Raw genomic sequence first — 25,318 nt, forward strand, 5'->3', positions numbered from 1 at the left:
CCTAACCGGTTCTTCCTCTCACCCATCCCTTCCTCCCACCCCAAGCTGCACCCCCATCTACCTACTAACCTCATCCCACCTCCTTGACCTGTCCGTCTTCCCTGGACTGACCTATCCCCTCCCTACCTCCCCACCTATACTCTCTCCACCTATCTTCTTTACTCTCCATCTTCAGTCCGCCTCCCCCTCTCTCCCTATTTATTCCAGTTCCCTCTCCCCATCCCCCTCTCTGATGAAGGGTCTAGGCCGGAAACGTCGGCTTTTGTGCTCCTGAGATGCTGCTTGGCCTGCTGTGTTCATCCAGCCTCACATTTTATTATCTTGGAATTCTCCAGCATCTGCAGTTCCCATTATCAGTGACAGGGTGGAGTTTGCTGAAAGCCAGACATTTTACAGCAACTGCCACACGGCCTACAAGTGACCCGCTGAGACCAGACAGAGTATCATCGTCCTCTCTCAGGAAGGTTTCACCAACTGCCACTACCAGACCCCCCACCGTCCCACTGGGGAATCCCTGAAACACTCAGCTTCCATTTACAATTCCCAAGCATCCGAGGAGCATTGTCATTGTTGGATGTGTTTTTGAGAGAACTGTGTTTAAATTCACACACAAACATACTCTGTCTCACACACGTGCGCACACTCATTCATATGCACACACATAGACACACACACACACACATTGTCTCTCTAACTCTCTCTCTCTCTCACTCTCTCTCTTAGTCTCTCCCTCTCACTCTCTCTCTCTCTCACACACACACTCTCTCTCTTTCACTCTATCTCTCTCTCTCACACACACTCTCTCTCTCACACACACTCTCTCTCTCTTTTACTCTATCTCTCTCTCACACACACTCTCTCTCTCTCACACACACACAGTCTCATATTTTCTCACTCACTCCCACTGTCTCACTCTCTCAGACACACACACATATACACCCAGACACTTACTCAGTCACATACATTCTTCTTCACAAACACATACCCTCATCTCTCACACAAATATTTACACACACTGACACACATACACTCTCACGTATACTCTCAGACACGCTGTCTCACAGACATACACTCACATGCACTCAGACGCCGCCATCGAAAGGTCGAGTGGGAATTCCTGCATTCAGCCAGAAATTGATCTGTGTCCCCTCTGATCCATTCCCATTGATTATTCCAGATGAATCATAGATTGACTGGAAATTCATGCAATGCTCCTCAATCTCTCAAGCTGGGCTCTTTTGCACTCTGATTGTGCTGATGTGGGGCAAGCTCTGTGGTATTGCCAGTGTTATGGCAGATAACAGGGACCACGTAAACCCAGACCTGTGTTATAAATTGCAATTAGCTTCAGTAGAAAGGGTCTAGGGAGGGCGGAGAAATGTTGTAGAGTCCTGTATTTCTATCTGATGATTCCTGTGGGATAAGATTTTCATCGGATGTTGTCAGAATCTTTATGCTGCCCCATGTAGATCACTAGCCTGCCAACCATCACTTCAACTTTTAAATTCTCATTCTTATATTTTAATCTCTCTATTTCATCACACCCGCCTCCTTTCTTAGTACAACACCACTCCAAGTAGTACCTCCTCTTAACAGCCTCTCCTACACATTGCTCCTTCTGTGTCTCCAGTGGAGAATTTTCCTGAAATCTGTTGGTCTTCCTCACTTTCTGAGTGGCCTTCATGTGAGTTCCATTTCTTTGGTCAGCTTTAATCAGCCCTCCTGATATCTCTCTTTTCCTTTATGCTGGCGTGAAGCGCTTTGAGACTTTGTAATGTCAGAGACATTGTAGGCTCTAAATGGCGCTGTTGCTGATGGTTGTCGATCTTGTCCAAACTTATGCAGGGTGGCAACTGGCCCACATTACCAGAGGACAGCTGGTGCTGGGTGAACCATACCCTGTCAGGAGAGATAGACAAAAATGATAGTGAAAATGGCTTGACTGCAGGTGCACTCCACTGTGTCCCTGCTTGTGTACATTCCAACTGTGGCACAATGGGGAGCCAGCAATGTGCTTGAAACAAATGGGACCATTCAGTCATGTCAGCATCCTTTTTCAAACAAGTGCTGGCTTCCTGCTAATGACTAATTTCCAAAGTGATCCGCAAATTAGAGGGTGCTTAGACTTACAGATAATTTCAACAACTTACATTGATATAGCACCTTTCATTTGGGGTATTATTAAACAAGTGCTTTGAATCTGAGCCACATGAGCTATATGAGGAGAGTTTCGATCATCGTGGCCACAGAGAGAGGCAAAGACATTCAAGAAACCAGAGAAAGACTTGCATTTATATAATGCCAATCAAATACCTTGTAATGTCTAACACAGAAGTGTACTCATAGAATTCCTACAGTGTGGAAACTGGCCATTTGTACCAACAAATCCACACCGACCCTCCAAAGAGCAGCCCACCCAGACCCGTCCCCCTACGCTTTCCCTGCATGTCCCATGGCTAATCCATCCAATGTACACATTCCTGGACACTGTGGGTAATATAGCACGGCCGATCCAGCTAACCTGCACGTCTTTGGACTGTGGGAGGAAACCAGAGCACCCGGAGGAAACCCACGCAGACACAGGGAGAATATGAAACTCCACACAGACGTCACCTGAGGGTAGAATCGAACCTGGGTTCCGGGCACTGTGAGGCACCAGCACTGACCACTGAGCCACTCAAAATACAGATAGTTGAACATTGTGGCAGTTGCAGTAGAGGTCGTTGGTAACATTAGCATTAATTGGTGAGCAATCACTTTTATGAAGCTTAGTTTTGCAGATCTTTGAGATTCTGGTGTTCTGATTCCCTTTGCTGGTGGTTCAGCAGTATCTAGGTTGAGAGAGAACTTCTTTTCGTAGAATTATCATCATAGGATCACTACAGTGCAGAAGCTGCTCTTCCATCTTTTACATCCTGTTTGAAGAGCAGATGGAGTCTTGGTTTAACTTATGTTTGACAAATGACACCTCCAATAAAGTGCTAGTCCCTCACTGAAGAGTCAGCTTAGATTTTTGAAAATTTCTGGGAGGGAATCGAAGAGCTTGGAGACTGGTTGACTGGAGGCACAGCTGCATATTGGTGGGAAGAATAAAACTGGGGATGTGGAAGAGATAATGGGAACTGCAGATGCTGGAGAATTCCAAGATAATAAAATGTGAGGCTGGATGAACACAGCAGGCCAAGCAGCTCCTGAGATGCTGCTTGGCCTGCTGTGTTCATCCAGCCTCACATTTTATTATCTGGGGATGTGGAAGAGATCAGATTTGGACAAACTCAGGGATCTCAAAGGGTTGTACAGATGAAAAACATTCTGGGGATAGGTAAGGAAAGTGCTTGCAAACAAGGATTAGAATTGTAAATTGCAGATGTTGTTCTCCTGGGAACCATCAGTGAGCATATGCGATCAAGATTTGATGTGACTTGAAATATGGATGTGGTTTTGACAGAGCCCCTGTTTGTGGATGGTGGGCAATCAAAAAAGATTGGAATAGTTGAGTCTGTGGATAATAAAAGTACCCCTGAGGGTTTCAGTAGCAGAAATGCTGAGGCACAGAAATAGGCAAGAACAGCTCGCCTCACCAGGCTAGTGAGTGCCTCCACCTCACACGCCCAATTCAAATTAAACCACTTTCCCATACCTTTGAAAACTCCACTTTTCCACTCCAGCTTGATCCACATGGGGGTGGGATTAAAGTTGAAGAACTTCTTTGCCTCCCACCAATTACTTCCACTGACTCCTGTTTGGTAAAAATGTTATCAGGCTGAGCTATGATTTCCCCATTCCGATCAATAGTATACCAACAACTGTACATATTCAATGTGTATGCATATCTCTGTGTGCCCTTGTGGTCACCACGATGTAACAATGCTAGTTCTCGTCAATTCTGAGGAAGGGTCACCAGACCGAAAACATTAACTCTGACTTTTTCTTCACAGATGCTGCCAGACCTGCTGAGCTTTTCCAGCAATTTCTGCTTTTGTTCCTAGCTCTTGTAAGCTCTATTCCTCTGACTCCAACCTCCAATGCATATCCCCCTGCCCTCCGTCCCACCAATGCACAGGAATAGGCAGCAGTGAGTCCACTGCCAGTGTTTGTAGCTGGTGAGGATCAGCTATTCAGTGTCGAGCACTGTCTCTGTACCGTGACTCTCTCCTTTGTCCTGCCTCCTCCATTTCTCGCTCTCCATTTCTTCAAACATTACCCTGTCAGCTTTCCAACCCACATGTCAGCTTGTTACACAATGAAATAAAAATCACCCCTTTCACAGCCATTTCAGGCTGTCAGTCAGTTGGCAGAACAATTGACAGCTGCTTTCACCATGCATTTTCCAACTGTTGATTCCAGACAAACCTGAAGCAAACATTTTCAGACCAGCTGGTAGCTTTAGAGAATCAGGATTCAGATGGTTTTATTCAGTGTTCATCTCCGGAAAAAGTTGCTAAAAACCAACTGAAACTTAAATTTCCTCAAAGGGGCATCCCCTGCCTTTGCCTTCCATTTCCTTTCTTAGAGCGAAGTTGGGGCTGTAATTTTGAGGTAAGGAGAATTGCCTGGTGTGAGTAGAACGGTTGCATTCCTAGTGCAGCTGAACTCTGTGTCTTGTGGCTTGGGAATGACATGAAATAGTGAGTAATAAGCTTTCCCCTTCATCAAACAATATTTGGGATTTTAGTAAAATATACTGTCTTTGACTGTGATCTGAACTTGTTTTCTGTGCATTACAGGAACTTACTCATGCATGTTTATTAACAAAGTGAAAGCAATTGAGGATCCTGAGTGTGCAACAAAGTAGACAAAAATATCTCAGCATTCAGAGAAATATGAACATCCTCAGTAATGGTTGTCTTCACTCAGTTTCAGCTGTGCAAGCAGGCTTCTGTTCCAGGAGATAATGTTTATGCACTTGATATACTGTGAAGAAAGTCATAATGTATGTTTCTAGAGCATTAGATACAGAATCAAGTTCCATTTATTGTCCCCATCAAACACTCCAGGACAGGGACAGCATGAGCTGAGGTACAGAGCAAAGCTCCCTCCAGATTGTTCTCCATCAAACACTCCCGGGACAGGAACACCACAGGGCTAGATACAGAGTAAAGCTCCCTCTATGCTGTCCCCATCAAACATTCCAGGATATGATCAGGAGACTTTGTGCGGGATAAAGAACAAACTCTGTTTCTTATCTCCACACACACAAATCAATTTTCTAGTTAAACCGGAAGGCGCTAAATTCCTGAAAAGCTGCTCCACAATTAAACAAACTGCCATAGGCCTTTCAGATAACCTTAGAAATTAATTATACAATGAAGCAGCAGTCCTGAGGAAACACAGAGCTCTCCGATCTATCACTCTATGTCAGCCAGTCTGTGCCTGCCTTTCTGACAGCAGCATGAGGCAGTCCCCCTCATTAAGCACAGATCATTTCCTAAGTGAGTTAATTAGGAGCTGGTGTCCCTCGGGTGCCTTGGCTTTGTAGTTTTTCTGATACTGTGTGAACAAGAGCTGCCAATCACACCAGTAAAATGTAATCTCCAAACCAGTTCCTCCTGCAGTGAAGAATGGTGTTTTCCTGCCGCTGTTCCCTGGCAAGGTCTAAATGTGGTCAGCCCATCGTGTGAGAGGCTGCCTGGTGAATACTGTTGAGACAGCTGATTTTGGTGAAAGTGCCTTTTCACTATACTTCTCTTTTCACAGACGATGCCTGAACTGCTCGACATTTTCTGTTTCCATTTCAGATTTCCAGAATCAGCAGTTTTTAAAAGGTTTTTGCCTCATTCCAGTGATCAAACTGTATTTTCATCTCTGTTCACACACAACACACATCGAGGTTTCTGTTACCTCCAGACAGACCTCTCCCGCTGCTCACCTGTCAGCTTTTCCAACAATGAATCCTTCGTAAACCTGAGATCATCCCTCAGTTGTGTACAGTACACTTCCCTTTGAAGAGCCCTGTCTGGTATACTCACTTTCCTGTTGAAGCCCATCTCTCTAGTATCTTACTCACACATTGTAGAACCCAGCCATGTTTGAACATCTTTGATATGCTACCTCACAGCTTATTTAAAACTATGAACATGTTTTAACTGATGATTTTTCTGTTTTACGTTTAATACGTTCACACAGTTATAACTTTTCGGGCCCCTGGCCCTCCTTTAATTTGAAGCAAGAGCTACAAAATTACTATCTTTAAATGTACAATGCAGTCTACTGTCTGACTTTGGTCTGAGCATTAAAGAATCAAACTGAAAGCACCAATTGAAAGACATTTTCTCCTTTCTCTTCCAGGCTTCGGCCCCTGATTTCTTCAGCATCTTCGAAAAAACCAGCAATAAACCTGGTAACAATCCTTTATTCAGTATTTACAGTATTTTAAAATTTCAAATTCACTCGCCACTCTTCTGCTGATGTTGCTGATTGTTGGAGGTGGTCAGTGCTGAGGGACTGCTCTCATTGCTGGGGGTGGTCAGTGCTGAGGGACTGCTCTCATTGCTGGGGGGGGTCAGTGCTGTGGGACTGCTCTCATTGTTGGGGGTGGTCAGTGCTGACGGACTGCTCTCATTGCTGGGGGTGGTCAGTGCTGAGGGACAGCTCTCATTGCTGGGGGGGGTCAGTGCTGACGGACTGCTCTCATTGCTGGGGGGGGTCAGTGCTGACGGACTGCTCTCATTGCTGTGGGGGGTCAGTGCTGAGGGACAGCTCTCATGGCGGGGGGGTCAGTGCTGAGGGACTGCTCTCATTGTGGGGGGGGTCAGTGCTGACGGACTGCTCTCATTGTGGGGGGGTCAGTGCTGAGGGACTGCTCTCATTGCTGTGGGGGGTCAGTGCTGAGGGACAGCTCTCATGGCGGGGGTGTCAGTGCTGAGGGACAGCTCTCATGGCGGGGGGGTCAGTGCTGTGGGACTGCTCTCATGGCGGGGGGGTCAGTGCTGAGGGACAGCTCTCATGGCGGGGGGGTCAGTGCTGAGGGACTGCTCTCATTGGGGGGTGTCAGTGCTGAGGGACTTCTCTCATGGTGGGGGGGTTGTTCAGTGCGGTGTGACTGCTCTCATTGTGTGGGGGTTCAGTCCTGAGGAACTGCTCCCATTGGGTGTTCAGTGCTGAGGGACTGCTCTCATTGTGGGGGGGTCAGTGCTGTGGGACTGCTCTCATTGTGGGGGGGTCAGTGCTGAGGGACTGCTCTCATTGCGGGGGGGTCAGTGCAGTGGGGCTGCTCTCATTGTGGGGGGTCAGAGCTGTGGGAGTGCTCTCATTGTGGGGGGATAAGTGCTGTGGGACTGCTCTCATTGTGGGGGGGTCAGTGCTGAGTTGACGGCTCTCATTGTGGGGGGGTCAGTGCTGTGGGACTGCTCTCATTGTGGGGGGTCAATGCTGAGGGACTGCACTCATTGTGGGGGGATAAGTGCTGTGGGACTGCTCTCATTGTGGGGGGTCAGTGCTGAGGGACTGCTCTCATTGTGGGGGGGTCAGTGCTGTGGGACTGCTCTCATTGTGGGGGTGTCAGTGCTGAGGGACTGCTCTCATTGTGGGGGGGTCAGTGCTGAGGGACTGCTCTCATTGTGGGGGGGTCAGTGCTGTGGGACTGCTCTCATTGTGGGGGGGTCAGTGCTGAGGGACTGCTCTCATTGTGGGGGGGGGGTCAGTGCTGAGGGACTGCACTCATTGTGGGGGGGGTCAGTGCTGAGGGACTGCACTCATTGTGGGGGGATAAGTGCTGTGGGACTGCTCTCATTGTGGGGGGATAAGTGCTGTGGGACTGCTCTCATTGTGGGGGGTCAGTGCTGAGGGACTGCTCTCATTGTGGGGGGATAAGTGCTGTGGGACTGCTCTCATTGTCGGGGGGTCAGTGCTGTGGGACTGCTCTCATTGTGGGGGGGGGGTCAGTGCTGAGGGACTGCACTCATTGTGGGGGGGGTCAGTGCTGAGGGACTGCACTCATTGTGGGGGGATAAGTGCTGTGGGACTGCTCTCATTGTGGGGGGATAAGTGCTGTGGGACTGCTCTCATTGTGGGGGGTCAGTGCTGAGGGACTGCTCTCATTGTGGGGGGATAAGTGCTGTGGGACTGCTCTCATTGTGGGGGGATAAGTGCTGTGGGACTGCTCTCATTGTGGGGGGTCAGTGCTGAGGGACTGCTCTCATTGTGGGGGGATAAGTGCTGTGGGACTGCTCTCATTGTGGGGGGTCAGTGCTGTGGGACTGCTCTCATTGTGGGGGGGGTCAGTGCTGAGGGACTGCTCTCATTGTGGGGGGGGTCAGTGCTGTGGGACTGCTCTCATTGTGGGGGGTCAGTGCTGAGGGACTGCTCTCATTGTGGGGGGGGTCAGTGCTGAGGGACTGCTCTCATTGTGGGGGGGGTCAGTGCTGAGGGACTGCTCCCATTGGGTCACTGCTGGCACCACCTTGTTGCCATTAATTGGGATGCTGCCGCCACTGTGGTTCATTGCAGTCGCATTGGCCTTGTCCAGGGAACCACTCCACCTTTGTGAATCCAGGCAGACAGTGAGGGGGAGATTAGCAGTGCCACTCACTTCGGTGGTGTAGGACATGGGGACGTTGTAAAGTTACGTCATAGGCCCGAGTCGCAGTAATCGGTGTAACTGTTCAGTCTGCTGCCCCCTATAAAACTTGTCTGGGGATAAACGGTTGCAAAATAAAATGTCTTCAAGTAATGAATTTTGACAGCAGCCTTCAGATTTCTCATCTGCTTTCTCCTGCCAATCAGAATCTTACCCTCCTCCTCCCTCCTAGCAGCATGTCCAAACCTGTTAGCATAGGTGACCTCTCTCCATGTCTGTTTCTGTGTCTCTCTGTCCCCCTCTCCCTCCACTCTCTCTCTCTTACACACACACGCACTCTGTCTCTGAGTCTCTCTCACACACTGTCTCTTTGACACACACTCACACTCTGTCTCTCTCACACTCTCTCTCCCACACAGACACACAAGCACACTTTCTGTCTGTCTCTCTCTCTCACACACTCTGTCACACACATACACACACACACACACTTTCTGTCTCTGTCTCACACACTCTCTCTCATACACACACATACACTCTCACACACACTCTCTCATACACTCTCGCTCACACACTCTCGCTCACACACTCGCTCACACACTCTCTCATACACACACACACACAGACACACACACACACAGTCTCTCACAATAGCAGACATATAATATCGTCTCCATTGTAAAATTATATGAGACTCAAAATTGTGATTGTTTTGTTGTGTAAGTCAATCTTTCAATAAGTTAGTATTTTTTAAGTATTCTAATGGTTTAATTTGCATTGGTTCATTTTAATCAGTATTTAAATACATTTTAATTTTCAGACACAATCTGATAAAGTACCTTGGGAATTGTTTTTTATTGCAATGACTGCTGCTCATTACTGAGTATTAGCACACATTTTTCCTGATGTGACAGACTGGTGGTGTCTGTGATAATTAGTAAGAATTAAAGGGAACTGAATATTGTTAAACTGTCATCCTGTCCCTAAACATTGTCTGTACAGTGGTGATGTCTTCACATTTACTGCTGTCTTGCAGCAGCCCCTTGTCCTGGGGGGTCAGATGGGCAGCCTAATCAGATACTGAGCCTGAGAGACCAGCAAGCTGCTTGCCTTAGACTTGTTGCTGAATTATCTGATCCAAGAGGTTGGGATGTCATTTTAATCCAAGTGAGAAAAGCAGTAGACATGAGGACTACATATATACCCTGGAATTACCATCTTCGTTTTCCCATCTGCCCTTCGTGGAGGTCATTTTCTCCTCAATCAGCCATAATTGTGTAAAACTCAACTATCTACTCACTACTCAATGCATTCCTATGTATGTCATTGAGTCATTCATACACAGTCACCTGTCTGTGACAGTTCTGACTTGCTTTTGAGCAACTTCGTCCTATTGCCCCATTCTACCCTGTACCCCTATAAGAGATAATGGGAACTGCAGATGCTGGAGATTCCAAGATGATAAAATGAACACAGATGAACACATGAGCTGGATGAACACAGCAGGCCAAGCAGCATCTCAGGAGCACAAAAGCTGACATTTCGGGCCTAGACCCTTCATCAGAGAGGGGGATGGGGGGAGGGAACTGGAATAAATAGGGAGAGAGGGGGAGGCGGACCGAAGATGGAGAGTAAAGAAGATAGGTGGAGAGGGTGTAGGTGGGGAGGTAGGGAGGGGATAGGTCAGTCCAGGGAAGACGGACAGGTCAAGGAGGTGGGATGAGGTTAGTGGGTAGCTGGGGGTGCGGCTTGGGGTGGGAGGAAGGGATGGGTGAGAGGAAGAAGCGGTTAGGGAGGCAGAGACAGGTTGGACTGGTTTTGGGATGCAGTGGGTGGGGGGGAAGAGCTGGGCTGGTTGTGTGGTGCAGTGGGGGGAGGGGATGAACTGGGCTGGTTTAGGGATGCAGTGGGGGAAGGGGAGATTTTGAAACTGGTGAAGTCCACATTGATACCATATGGCTGCAGGGTTCCCAGGCGGAATATGAGTTGCTGTTCCTGCAACCTTCGGGTGGCATCATTGTGGCAGTGCAGGAGGCCCATGATGGACATGTCATCAAGAGAATGGGAGGGGGAGTGGAAATGGTTTGCGACTGGGAGGTGCAGTTGTTTGTTGCGAACTGAGCGGAGGTGTTCTGCAAAGCGGTCCCCAAGCCTCCGCTTGGTTTCCCCAATGTAGAGAAAGCCGCACCGGGTACAGTGGATGCAGTATACCACATTGGCAGATGTGCAGGTGAACCTCTGCTTAATGTGGAATGTCATCTTGGGGCCTGGGATGGGGGTGAGGGAGGAGGTGTGGGGACAAATGTAGCATTTCCTGCGGTTGCAGGGGAAGGTGCCGGGTGTGGTGGGGTTGGAGGGCAGTGTGGAGCGAACAAGGGAGTCACGGAGAGAGTGGTCTCTCCGGAAAGCAGACAGGGGAGGGGTTGGAAAAATGTCTTGGGTGGTGGGGTCGGATTGTAAATGGCGGAAGTATCGGAGGATGATGCGTTGTATCCGGAGGTTGGTAGGGTGGTGTGTGAGAACGAGGGGGATCCTCTTGGGGCGGTTGTGGCGGGGGCGGGGTGTGAGGGATGTGTCACGGGAAATACGGGAGACGCGGTCAAGGGCGTTCTCAATCACCGTGGGGGGGAAGTTGCGGTCCTTAAAGAACTTGGACATCTGGGATGTGCAGGAGTGAAATGCCTCATCGTGGGAGCAGATGCGGCGGAGGCGGAGGAATTGGGAATAGGGGATGGAATTTTTGCAGGAGGGTGGGTGGGAGGAGGTGTATTCTAGGTAGCTGTGGGAGTCGGTGGGCTTGAAATGGACATCAGTTACAACCACCCAAGACATTTTTCCATCCCCACCCTTGTCTGCTTTTCTGTGTGTCTGTCTCTTTTCAGGATTAAATTCCATTTGCCACTATTCAGCCCATCTAACCAGCCTGTGCTGTACTCTAAGACTTTTCTCCTCACTATTTGTTACACCATCAATTGTTGTGTCACCTGTGAGCTTGATTCATAACCTCCTCTGTTCATGTTGAGATCATTAATGTAGGCAGCAAACAGCAAAGGACCCAGCACTGAACCCTATGGTATACCACTGAACACAGGCTTCCAGGCACAAAAGCACCCTTCAATCATCACCTACTGCTTCCTGCTACCAGCCCAATTTGGATCCAATCTGCCAATTTTCCCTGAATTCCATGGACTCCAAACTTCTTAAGCAGCCTGCCATGTGAGACCTTGTCAGAAACCTTGCTGAAGTCCACATAGACTGCATCATCTGCACTATCCTCATCTACACACCTAGTCACCTCCTTGAAAATTTAAGATTTATTCATCATTATCTCCCCACAAAGCCAAACTGACTATCATCAATCAATCATTACCTCTGTGGAAATTAATTCTGTACCTCACAATTTTTTCTGTAGTTTCTCTACTACTGATAGCAGGCTCAGGTTCCTGGTTTATCCCTGCCACCTGTCTTAAATAATGACATAAACTGTCCTCCAGTCCTGTGTGGCCAGAGAGGATTTAAACATTAATATCAGAGTCTCTCAGTCTCCTCATACTGCCTTCGATACTTGTCATTTGAACCTGGGCATTTATCCACCTTCGAGGTGCTAAAACCTTTGATACCTCTTTCCTATCAATGCTGAGTTATTCAAGTATATCACAATCCCTCTCCCTGAAATCTAGGGCAGTTAGAAATGGGCTGCCGACAAAGCCCGTACCTCAATAATGAGTAATAAACAGAAACCTAACTAAGTGGTACAGTCCAGAAGTTTACAATATAAGCCTTGAATCCTGCTAATTAAAGAGTTGACTCAGCCTTGATTTAAAGTAGTCAAAGCAACTCAAAAATCCCCAACAAAAATAGAAATTGCTGGAGAAACAACAGGTCTGGCAGCATCTCTGCAGAGAAACACAGTTAACATTTCGAGTCCAGTGTCCTTCCTTCAGAACTGGGGTATCAAACTGCTCGGAAGGACAGACCGGAAGATGAGGGAGGTGTTGTCGCTCTGATTTTTAAGGATGATATCAGGGGTTAGTGAGAGATGATATAGGTTCGACTGAACAAAAGGTTGAATCCGTTTGCGTGGAAATTAGGAATAGCGGGGAGAAGAAGACATCGTGATTGGGAGGGCAATAACCATAGAAATAGCTAATGCACATAAAAATGGTACAGCAATTATCATGGGGGATTTTAATCTACATATTGATTAGTCAAACCAGTTCGCTCATTGCAGCCTTGACGAGGGGTTCATAGAATGCATCCGCAAAAATTTCCTTGAACAATATGTAATGGAACCTACAAGGGAGCAGACTATCCTAGATCTAGTCCTGAGTCCTATAATGAGACAGTACTAATTAATGATCTCACAGTTAGGGATCCTCTCAGAAGGAGCGATCACAGTATGGTCAAATTTAAAATACAGATGGAGCGTGAGAAGATTAAATCCAGTACTTATATCCCATGTTTAAACAAAGGAGACGATGAAGGAATGAGGAAGGAGTTAGCTAAGTTAGAGTGGGAGCAAAATCTTTATGCAGGGTCAATTGAGGAAGAGTGGAGCACTTTCAGAACGATTTTTCACAGCACTCAGCAGAAGTATATTCCAGTGATAAGGAAGAACTGTAGGAAAAGAGGCAATCAGCCATGGATGTCTAAGGAAATAAAGGAAAGTATCAGATTGAAAAAAAACACATACAAAAAAGCAAAGAGCAGAGGGAAACCACTAGACTGGGAAATCTTTAAAGGCCAACAGAAAGCCACAAAAAATGTTATAAAGAAAAGTAAGATAGATAATGAGAGCAAACTAGCTCAGAGTATAAAAACAGGCAGCAGAAGTTTCTATAAATATGTAAATCGTAGAAGAGTGGCGAAGGTGAACATTGGTCCTTTAGTAGATGAGAAGGCCGATTTAATAACTGGGAATGAGGAAATAGCCGAGACATTAAACAGTTATTTTGTGTTGGTCTTCACAGTGGAAGACACAAATAACATGCCGAAAACTGATAGCAAGAAGGTTATAGCAGGTGAGGACCTAGGAGCTATCATCATCACTAAGGAGGCAGTGTTGGGCAAGCTAACGGGGCTAAAGGTAGACAAGTCTCCAGGCCCTGATGAAGTGCGTCCCAAGGTACTAAAAGAGGTGATGGGGGAAATAGCAAACGCACTAGTAATTATTTACCAAAATTCACTGGACTCTGGGGTGGTTCCTGCAGATTGGAAAACAGCCAATGTGACGCCACTGTTTAAAAAAGGAAGTGAGCAAAAAGCAGGTAACAATAGGCCAGTTGCTTAACTTCGGTCGTGGGGAAAATGCTTGAATCTATCATTAAGGAAGAAATAGCAAGACATCTGGATATAAATTGTTCCATTGGGAACACCAGCATGGGTTAGTGAAGGGTAGGTCATGTTTAATTAATTTGGTGGAATTCTTTGAGGACATTACTTGCACGGTGGACAATGGGGAACCTGTGGATGTGGTGTATCTGGAATTCCAGAAGGCATTTGACAAGGTGCCACATCAAAGGCTGCTACATAAGATAAAGTTGCACGGTATTACAGGTAATGTACTGGCATGGATAGAGGATTGGTTGACCAGTAGAAAGCAAAGAGTAGGGGTAAATGGGTGTTTTTCTAATTGGTGGTCAGTGGCTAGTGGTGTGCCTCAGGGATCAGTGTTGGGACCGCAATTGTTTACAATTTACATAGATGATTTGGAGTTGGGAACTAAGTGTGGTGTGTCAAAATTTGCAGATGACACTAAGGTGAGTGGTAGAGCAAAGCGTGCAGAAGACACTGAAAGTCTGCAGAGGGATATAGATAGTCTAAGCGAGTGGACAAGGGTCTGGCAGATGGAATACAATGTTGATGTGTGAGGTCATCTATTTTGGTAGGAATAACAGCAAAATGGACTATGTTTTAAATGGTAAAAAACATTGTAGCACGCTGCTGTGCGGAGGGACTTGAGTGTCCTTGTGCATGAATCACTAAAAGTAGGATTGCAGATGCAGCAGATAATTAAAAAGGCAAATGGAATTTTGTCTGCCATTGCTCGAGGGATGGAGTTTAAAAATGGGGAGGCGATTCTGCAGCTGTACAGGGTCCTGATGAGGCCACACCTGGAGTACTGTGTGCAGTTTTGGTCTCCTTACTTGAGAAGAGATATACTAGCACTGGAGGGAGTGCAGAGGAGATTCACTCGGTTGATTCCAGAGTTGACTGGGTTGGATTATGAGGAGAGACTGAGTAGGCTGGGGTTATACTCATTGGAATTCAGAAGAATGAGGGGAGATCTTATAGAAACATATAAGATTATGAAGGGAATAGGTAAGGTGGAGGCGGGGAGGTTGTTTCAGCTGGCAAGTGAAACTAGGACTAGAGGGCATCGCCTCAAAATAAAGGGAAGCAGATGTAGGACTGAGGTCAGGAGGAACTTCTTCACCCGAAGGGTTGTGAATCTGTGGAATTCCCTGCCCGGTGAAGCTGTTGAAGCTACCTCGCTGAATGTGTTTAAGGCAAGACTAGATAAATTTTTGAACAGTAAAAGAATGAAGGGTTATGGTGAGTGGGCGGGTAAGTGGAGCTGAGTCTCAAAAAGATCAGCCATGATCTTATTAAACGATGAGGCAGGCTCGAGGGGCCGGATGGCCTACTCCTGCTCCTAGTTCTTAAGTTGTTATGGGTGAAACAGTGTCACTGGAAACACAGATGCTGCCAGACCTGCTGAATTTCTCCAGTGGTTTCTGCTTGTTTCAGATCATCAGCATCCTCCTGGTCTTTGTCTTTTCAAAGATCCCCATGTGGTTGACATGTGTTATATTCTCTGTCGTATGCCAGCAACACACCCTACCCCCACCCCCACCCCCCACCTCCGCCAGAGCAAGACCCATCTTCCACCATCCTGGCAACATTTGATACAATAAGTTATTAAGATTGAGGACAAAGTAAGGAACTGGATTGTGCTTGAGGCTGTAGTCCAGGAATTGCATCAGGATTAGACTTGTATAATCCCCAATTCTGCTGTCATGAAAACTGCTCCTTGCTTAAGTTTGGTCTAGTGCCCGAAATGGAGGAGCTATCCTCCAGAATACGCCGTAACAGCCTGCTTTATTATATTCTCAGGGAATCATTTTCATCAACTTACATCTTAAACTCACTGTCCCCAAACTGCTGTGTTCCACAGCCAGGGAGCTACTACAGTAGTGTATTGTTATGAGGGGGACTTAACATTGTCTCCCTCAGTGTGTGTCTCTCCCTCTATCTCTTTCTCTCTATCTATCTCCCTCTCTCTTTCTGTCTCCCTCTTTGTTTTTCTCCGCCTGTCTCTCTGTGTCTGTCTGTCTCTCCCTCTAACTCTGTCTCTATCTCTCACACTCTCTCTGACTATCTCTCTCTCTCTCTTTTTCTCTCTCCATCTCTGTCTCTCTCTCTTTTTCTCTCTCTCTCCATCTCTGTCTCTCTCTCTCTCTCTTTCTCTCTCTCCATCTCTGTCTCTCTCTCTTTCTTTCTCTCTCTCTCTCTCTCTCTCCATCTCTGTCTCTCTCTTTCTCTCTCTCTCTCCATCTCTGTCTCTCTCTCTCTCTTTCTCTCTCTCTCTCTCTCTCTCTCTCTCTCCATCTCTGTCTCTCTCTCTCTCTCTCTCTCTCTCTCTGTCTTTGTGAAGGGCAGTCACTGCAGTTACAGTGATTTATTTTTCATCTTTTATCTCCTGCAGGCACTTGACTCAGGTCCTGGTGCCAGTCAGACAGAGCAGCCTGTTGCAGTGCTGGTCGAGAGCGGCCCTGTGGTTTATAATGAGGATGAAGTGGAAGAGGAAGAGGAGGTGGAAGAGGAGGAAGAGAACTGTCTCAGTGCATTGCAACTTATAGGTGGAAATGGTGAGTGTTTCAAAACAAATCTCTGAAGAAATGTTCAGCGGAGAAACGTTACAAAGGATCTTAGAGGTACAAAGGAGGCATTGTGCTAGTCTGCACCAGAACGACTGGGTTTGTGTGGGATTTGACGGCTACAGACCGTGTCCTCATAACGAACGGCAGAGCAGTGGGGTATCAACATGTGAATCCTTCCAACAATCGCCAGTTGTAAGCAGTAAGACTGGAGAGAGTCCTGGTCAATTGTGGGATGGAAAGAACAGTTTTGATACCTTATTTAAACAAAAATGTAATTTCATTGGAGGCAGTTCAGAGAAGGTCCATCAGGATGGTCCCTGATATGAAGGGATTGTCTGAAGAGCAAAAACTGAACAGGTTGGTACTGTACAAACATCCAACTGCAAAACACCTCAGAACATTTTTCTGTTACAGTGGAATTAGAACTGTCCACTCAAGGGGGTGTGAGGCATCTGTAGAACTGTACCTGAGTCTGGGCTCATGTCTGAGGAAGGAAGGTAGAAACTGAGCAGGGAAAATGTGTGAGAGAATTCCCAGTTGTGGAATGCTGAAACTCTTTATTTTTCTCTTCAAGATTATGGCTTTGAAATGGAGGAGGATGATGGATTCTAAGAGGTATTGGCACTTTCCTGAAGAAGCCTTGAAGCTGGTCGGAAAGTCGGGGGCTGTTTCCTGCGCTTTTCACGGCAGGCAGTTTGCTGGCAGAGCCCCGTTCTCCGGTGTGAGCGGCTTGACACAAGAAAGTAGCCTTTAAAACCTGGGAGTTTCTGTGCCTGGGACAGAATATTGGTGGCATGATGAAGGTTTTCAGGCACATGTGTGACTGAAGAACTTTTTTTTTGATCAGGATCTATTTGAAAATGAAATGATGACCTTTTGTTTTTTGAGGTTTTTTTTGCATTGTTTATTTTTTGTACAGAATTTGTTATTTATTACAGTTCATTTGAATAATTTAGTTTTTGTATTTCTGTGTACTTACCACCCTGTGGAACAGAAGTGCTTGAAACAAAAGGGTGCAGGAGAAATGATTGAGAAACCTGGGGCACAAGTGTGGGAATGCCAACTTGAAAAAATTCCAGAAGCACACCCACACTTCCATGTGCCTGATTTTTACCGAAATTGGCTCTAAGCAATGAGCTGGTAACCTCCAATAGGGAGATGTTGGCAAGAAATCATCATTGTCTAATCTGCTGAAGGTCCATTTTGTAGTTTGAAACTTTGCAGAAATGATCAATTATGTTCAATAAGTCTTAACGGTGGGTGTGATGTCGCAGTGTAAAGGAGGGCCAGTACTGTTCACTCAGGGTCACGGTTCAAAATCCATGGCCTCTGATTGTTGATTATGGATTCACTGCTTTGAGACATTTTGATATCTTTTCTGCTCATTCCACAGGATCAGTGTTTTCCTTAAAAAAATAAAAACAAACAAACTCAGGGGAGTCAGTGTTGTCAAATGAAGGGTGATCGGGGATTATGGATTTGATGCAATCCTTCATTTGACTAATTTGTGTGACAAGCATGTGACATCAGATATATTGAGCCATTCCTGACATCAAACACTGTGTCTCCACTGCATTGTGTAACAGCGGGATTACATTTACTGCTCATTCTACGCAGAGCAGCTGCAGCAGTTTCACCAAAACAAAACTATTAATTCACACTATTCATAACGGAGCATCTATGCCGGGAGAACTTGTATTGTCGCTTGGGTTTCATTGAAGAATTAATGTGGGGTGTGTGAGATTTTCGCACCAACTTAAACTGCAGATAAGCAGCCAGCAGTACAAATGTAGATTGTGGTGTGTTCCCATATGCCTCTCACACCAGTCACTAATACTGAGATTAACTGTAAGTTTCATCTCCAGACGAAAAACAAGTGATTGTGAATCTGAATCCCATTCAACAGTTGTTTCCCATTAAAGTTGGACAAATTATCGGTTCACCTCCACCTGTTTCTTCCTTGGTGATTAAAAATAATAATTAACCCCGTCGGCTTCAATTTGAATTAACACCCAACATTATAAACAACAAATATCTCCATATCTCCTTCAATTCCTGTGAAGACTTGACAAATAATTCTCCATTGGGTGGTTATAAACTGCAAAAAAAAAATTAAAACTGAAATTCTTAAACTGTGATGGAGGTATGCATTGAGTTTCTTCTCAATCCATAGATTTAGTCAGTCATAGAATAACACAGCATGGAAACAGGTCCTTCAGACCAAACTGGTCTATGGTGCCCACTCAGCTAGTTCCAATTGCCTGCATTTGGTCCATATCCCTCTAAATCCTTCCTATCCATGTACCTATCCAAAGGTAATTTCAATGTTGCTATTGTACCTGCCTCAAACACTTCCTCTGGCAGCCCGTTCCATATAGGCACCACTCTCTGCCTGAAGAAGTTGACCCTCAGCTCCTTCTTAATATTTCCCTTCTCACCTTAAACCTATGCCCTCCAGTTTTCAATTCCCCACTCCTGGGAAAAAGACTATATGCATCCATCCAAGATAACAAGGTGTAGAGCTGGATGAACACAGCGGGCCAAGCAGCATCAGAGGAACAGGAAGGCTGACATTTTAGGCCCATCTAGGCTGTCAACCATACCTCCTAATTTTGTATCATCCACAAACTGACTAATCATTACTTGTACATCCACATCTAGATAATTTCTGTAAATAACAAATAACAAAGGTCCTAGCACCGACCCTTGTGGCACACCACTAGTCACAGGCCTCCAGATAGAGAAACATCCTTCAACCATCACTTTCTGCTTCCTGCCATTGAGCCAGTTTTGAATCTAATTAGCCAGCTCTCCCTGGATCCCATGCGACCTCACTTTCATAACTAGCCTGCTGTGCGGGTCCTTGTAGATAACATCCACTGCCCTACATTCACCCATCCTCTTTGTTACCTCTTTGAAAAACTGTAAAAGATTTGTCAAACATGACTTCCCGCGCACAAATCCACGCTGACTATCCCTAACCAGTCCTTGACTATCCAAATGTTGGTTGATCCTGTCCTTCAGTATCCTCTCCAATAACTTGCCTACCACTGATGCCAAGCTCACTGGCCTGGAGTTCCCTGGCCTGTCTTTGCTACCTTTCTCAAACAACGGAACAACATTAGCCACCCTCCAGTCTTCCAAAACTTCAGCAGTGGCTAAGGATGAAGCAAAAATCTCTGCAAGAGCCTCTGCAGTTTCTTCCCCATTCTCTCACAATGTCTGAGGATGGACTCAATCAGGCCCTCCACACGTTAGGCTGCAAACACCTCCTCTCTAGTAATGCGTGCGTGGTCCACAACATTCCCACTTGTTTCCCTTATTTCCTTAGGATCCATGACTCTCTCCTCAGTAACACTGAGGAGAAATACTCATTAAAAATCTCCCCCATCTCCTGTGGCCCCACACATAGACAGCCGTGCTGATCTTTAAGGGGACCTATTCTCGCCCTAGCCACACTCTTACTCTTAATATAGCTATAGAACCTCTTGGGATTAACTTTAACCTTATCTGCCAGATCCATCTCAGACCCTCTTTTTGCTCTTCTGATTTCCCTCTTAGGTATGTTCCTACACTTTTTATAGTCATCGAGGGATTCACTTGAGCCTGAAATCTTAAACCCCAATGTGTGCCTGCTTTTTCCTGACCAGAGCCTCAATATCCCTCGTCAGCCAGAGATCCCTAAACCTGCCAGCTTTTCCCTTCACCCTAACAGGGATACACTGCCCCTGGACTCTTAATATCACCCTTTTAAAAGCCTCCCATTTACCAGTCATTCCTTTCCCTTCAAACAGACTCACCCAACCTAAATCCTGCCCAATGGACCCAAAATTGGCCCTGCTCCAGTTCAGCATCTTAACCTGTGGACCTGTCCTATCCTCCTCAATAACTATGTTAAAACTAAGGCAGTTATGGTCACAGGACCCAAAGTGCTCTCTGACTGGCACTTCAGTTACTTGCCTGGCCTCAATCCCCAGGAGGAGGTCCAGTGTTGCACCCTCCTGAGTAGGGCCCACTACGTATTGATTTCAGAAATTTTCTTAGGCACATTTGAGAAATTCCACCCTATCCGAGCCATTTACACCCTGGGTGGACAAGTCAGTAACAGGGGAAATTAAAATTTCCAACAAATTATCCCTACAGATACATACAATCTCTACACATTTGCTCCTCTAGTATCCACTGGCCACGTAGAGATCTATAATACAGTCCCAATAGACTGAACACCCCCTTTTTGTTTCTAAGTTCTAACCATCTGGCCTTATTTGATGACTCCTTTGTTTTAAATTTGTTTTAAATAAAGATCTTGAATTTATATGCAAGTTTTTAACAGTTTCTGGAATCTCCAAAGCACTTGGCTGTCAATGAGTATTTTTCATAGTGTTGCCTATATTGAAATTGTAAAAATGTGACTGACAACAGAAATGAGACAATGAGCTGATAGTGTTGTTGTTAACGATGTATATGGAAGACGTATTGGCCCAGGACACTGTGAATATCTTCCCTGCTGCTTTTCAAATAGAGCTACGCGTAATGATTGAGGCTAGAAGCATACACCATCATCGTGGTCCACAGGCCAGAATATGAAAGAAGAGAAGTTTTTATCATGACTGAGATGACCAACTAAATACCTTATTACCGTCAGGTTTCAAACTACACCATCTATTAACAGGGTTTCTGAACAAACACTGAATAAATGCAATCACTGATTTATGTCGAAGATGCAATAATTGGTTAACACACAGATGCAGTAAGATGGAAGAATAAATGATTATCCCTCTAAATATCTCCAAAATGCACACGCAAACAATATGCACTCTCTATCTCTCTTCAGAAAAGTAGAGACCAAAAGCAGATTTCTTTTTCGAGATTAGCTTTTTGAAGAAAAGACACTTTGACCAATGGATTATCTTTAAGGTAAAAGAATTAAAATGACCATGTTCTGCAGTATTCCAAAGTCCATTACTCTGTTAGTGATACTGGGAACTGCAGATGCTGGAGAATCCAAGATAACAAAGTGTGGAGCTGGATGAACACAGCAGGCCAAGCAGCACCAGAGGAGCACAAAAGCTGACGTTGTGGGCCTAGACCCTTCATCTCTTATGAAGGGTCTAGACCCAAAACGTCAGCTTTTATGCTCCTGAGATGCTGCTTGGCTTGCTGTGTTCATCCAGCTCCACACTTTGTTATCCATTACTCTGATATGCTGGCATGTCCCCTCTGGGCCTCCTGCAGTGCCACAGCGATGCCACCCAAAGGTTGCAGAAAGAGCAACTCATATTCCGCTTTGGAACCCTGCAGCCCAATGGTATCAATGTGGATTTCACCAGCTTCAAAATCTCCCCTTCCCCCACCGCATCCCAAAACCAGCCCAGCTCGTCCCCGCCTCCCTAACCTGTCCTTCCTCTCACCTATCCCCTCCTCCCACCTCAAGCTGCACCCCCATTTCCTACGTACTAACCTCATCCTACCCCCTTGACCTGTCCATCCTCCCTGGACTGACCTATCCCCTCCCTACCTTCCCACCTATACTCTCTCCACCTATCTTCTTTACTCTCCGTCTTCGGTCCGCCTCCCCCTCTCTCCCTATTTATTCCAGCTCCCTCTCCCCATCCCCCTCTCTGATGAAGGGTCTAGGCCCGAAACGTCAGCTTTTGTGCTCCTGAGATGCTGCTTGGCCTGCTGTGTTCATCCAGCCTCACATTTTATTATCTTGGAATTCTCCAGCATCTGCAGTTCCCATTATCTCTGATCTTAACACAGTGTCCTGCTTGCATGCCCACACGTCTGCAGTGCTCCAGTGAATCATAGCATAAACTAGAGGAACATCACCTTCAGACTGGGTATTTCACAACCTCCACAGAATCCCTGCAGTGTGGAAGCAGGCCATTTGGCCCAGTGAGTCCACACTGACCCTCTAAGAAGTATCCCACCCTACCCACACCTCTACCCTATCCTTGCCACGGCCAATCCACTTAACCTGCACATCTTTGGACTGTGGGAGGAAACTCTGCACAGACAGTCGCCTGAGGGTGGCTGTATGAAGTAAGCAACATCACAACTCGTTTCTGAACTTAATATTCAACAGCTTCAAATTGTAAACCACCTCCCAATTCTTCCTTTTCTTTTAGCTTACCTAGTTATATTCTCTGTCACCTTGTCCTCCCTCCTTTACCCCCTCCCCCCACTCCAGTGGGACTGTCTTTTCCAGTCCGGCAGTTAGGCACATGAGAAAGGTGTGGAAGCGTTGGAAAGGGTGCAGAGGAGATTTACCAGGATGTTGCCTGTAATGGAGGGAAGGTCTTACGAGGAAAGGCTGAGAGAGCCAGGGCTTTTCTCTTTAGAAAGAGAAAGGATGAGAGGTGACTTGACAGAGGTGTACAAAATGATCAGAAGTATAGATAGAGTGGACGGCCAGAGACTTTTTCCCAGAGTGGAGGTAGCTATTATGAGGGGGCATAGTTTTACAGTGAGTGGAGGTAGATATAGGGGAGACATCAGAGGTAGGTTCTTTACTCAGGGAGTGGTTGGGGCGTGGAATGCATTGCCGGAGAGGGTAGTGGAGTCGGCCTCATTAGGGGTATTTAAGCGGCTATTAGATAGGCATATGGATGGTAGTATAAGGTAGGGGTGGAGGTTAGATAGACCTTAGGTTTGGGGTAAAGGTTTAGCACAACATCATGGGCCGAAGGGCCTGAGCTGTGCTGTGCTGTTCTATGTTCTACTGGTCTGCTATTCTCCTGTTCCAGTCACTTAATCTGAGATATCACCACCCCTTCTCCACCAGCACTCCACCTTCCTCCCCCGCCCAAAACAGGGCATAAATGCTGCCCTCTCCATATTTCACTTGAGCTCTAATGAAGAGTCATCTATGCTCAAAACAATAGCTTGCTCTCTCTGCACGTACGCTGCCTGACCCACTGTGATCTCCAGCATTTGTTCTCTTCCATCCTGATTTCAGTGAGAGGATTTCCATTTGAGAAATGGGAGACATCAGCTGGACAGCTTGTTCTTTGCAGTCCATCTCAGCTTGTTCTCAACAGGCTTTCTTCCAACAGTGTTAAATATTGTGTGTCTCTTAACTCATGAGATCTTTAACTTCCATCTGAGAGAGACTAAACACCCTTGGTTCAGTGTCTCATTTGAAAGAAGGTCCTTCCAAAGCAACAGCAATGGGAGCATGCAAGCAGTAAATTCTCATTGGCCTCCCACCCTTGTCCTTTACTTTGGTTGAGATAACAGTGTTTAGAAGTTGCTGTTCAAGGAGACTTAGTGCTTCAGATATTATACATGCAAAAAAGACCCTGAGCTTCCAATTGCCTGACACTTTAACGCAACTCCCTGCTCCCTGGCCAACATCTCTGTCTCTGGCTTGCTGCAGTGTTCCAGCGAAGCTCAACTCAAGCTGGAATAACAACACCTCATTTTCCGCTTGGGGATCCTGCAGCCCTCCGGACTCAATATTGAGTTCAATAATTTTAGGGCCAAAACTCTCCCATGTCCCAGCCCCCCAGGCCTTGTTATCACATAGCCTGCCATTACACACTACCTATTGTTAGTCACTAACAGTCCCCATTAACAGCTATTCACCCTCTCAGCCACTATAATAAAATGTGAGGCTGGATGAACACAGCAGGCCAAGCAGCATCTCAGGAGCACAAAAGCTGACGTTTCGGGCCTGGACCCTTCATCAGAGAGGGGGATGGGGGGAAGGAACTGGAATAAATAGGGAGAGAGGGGGAGAGGGGCCTCTGGCCTCTCAGCCAGATAGTTATCAACTCCTTTGTCAATCCAACTGCTCTTCTATCTCTTTGGGCTCTATCCCCATCCATCGTACACTCCTTACCCCATCCCCCTCCCTATCTTCTGCATATAAACCAACATTTTCCCAGCCCTAAAATTATTGAACTCGATATTTTCCCATTTTCTGAGGAAGGGCCATCAGACCCGAAACATTAACTCTGATTTCTCTTCACAGATGCTGCCAGACCTGCTGAGCTTTTCCAGCAGCTTCTGCTTTTGTTACAGTGGTTAGTATGTTGGTGGTAGAGGGAGTGGATGTTGTAACATTGAAAACAGTAGCAGGATAAGGCCATTCAGCCCTGTTGCACCATTCAATATGATTATGGCTGATCATCCGAATCAATCCCCAGTTCCTTTTTTCTCCTTTTGATTCCTTCCAGCCTCAGAAATATATTTGACTCCTTTGAAATGACCTGCCCTGCAAAGTTAGACTGTCACCTCTCATTCTGAACTCACCAATCATCAGGAACATCTTTCCTGTGTTTACCCGGCCTAATCCTGTTAGATTTTATGGGGGAGGTGATGGCCTAGTTGTATCATCGCCAGACTATTAAGCAGAGACCAAGGAAAGATTCTGAGAACCTGGATTCAAATATCAGCATGGCAGATGGTGGAATTTGAAATCACTGATAATGCAGAAGTAAGAGTTTAGTGATGACAATGTACCCATTCCTGAGTGTCAAGTGAAACCTATCTGCCCTACATGTGACTCCAGGCCCACAGCAATGTGGTTGACTCTTAACTGCCCTCTGGGTAATTAGGGATGGGCAATAAATGCTGCCAGGCCAGTGACGACCTCATCCTGTGAATTACTTTTAAAAAATACCATGAATGAATGGGAAAAGTTTAAAGATTTTACATGAACAACAGCTAGCCCAATCCCCTTTTCTCCAATGAGTATAGCCTCAACTGACCCAGTGTCTCTTCATACAGACTGGCCATCTGAGGAATCTGCCTGGTAGTTTTGAAGGTGAACTCACTTGGAGCCCAAAGATCTTTGGGCACAGTGGCAGGGTGTTGTTTAAGCTCAGTGGCACACCACCAACAGCGTTTGTTCCTGCTTTATTCCCTTCACTGCAACCGTGAGGTGTTTGGACCCAAAGCGTGACTGATG

The 25,318-nt window shown here is 46.2% G+C and overlaps 1 protein-coding gene across 3 annotated transcripts in view; it reads left to right on the plus strand.

Annotated features, from left to right (window-relative positions):
• The window catches only part of brf1b (BRF1 RNA polymerase III transcription initiation factor subunit b), a 424,707-nt gene extending 404,036 nt beyond the window's left edge, over window positions 1-20,671 (plus strand). For all 3 annotated transcript variants that reach the window (XM_059648920.1, XM_059648921.1, XM_059648922.1), the window contains 3 exons: window positions 6,289-6,340; window positions 16,227-16,389; window positions 16,976-20,671. In XM_059648920.1, coding sequence (XP_059504903.1) covers window positions 6,289-6,340; window positions 16,227-16,389; window positions 16,976-17,013 — 253 coding nt within the window. In that variant the 3' untranslated portion in view covers window positions 17,014-20,671. The remainder of the gene's footprint in view (window positions 1-6,288; window positions 6,341-16,226; window positions 16,390-16,975) is intronic.
• The last annotated feature ends 4,647 nt before the right edge of the window (window positions 20,672-25,318 follow it).

The sequence above is a fragment of the Stegostoma tigrinum genome, chromosome 10 (assembly GCF_030684315.1).
Source record: "Stegostoma tigrinum isolate sSteTig4 chromosome 10, sSteTig4.hap1, whole genome shotgun sequence".
In the NCBI taxonomy this organism is placed as follows: domain Eukaryota; kingdom Metazoa; phylum Chordata; class Chondrichthyes; order Orectolobiformes; family Stegostomatidae; genus Stegostoma; species Stegostoma tigrinum.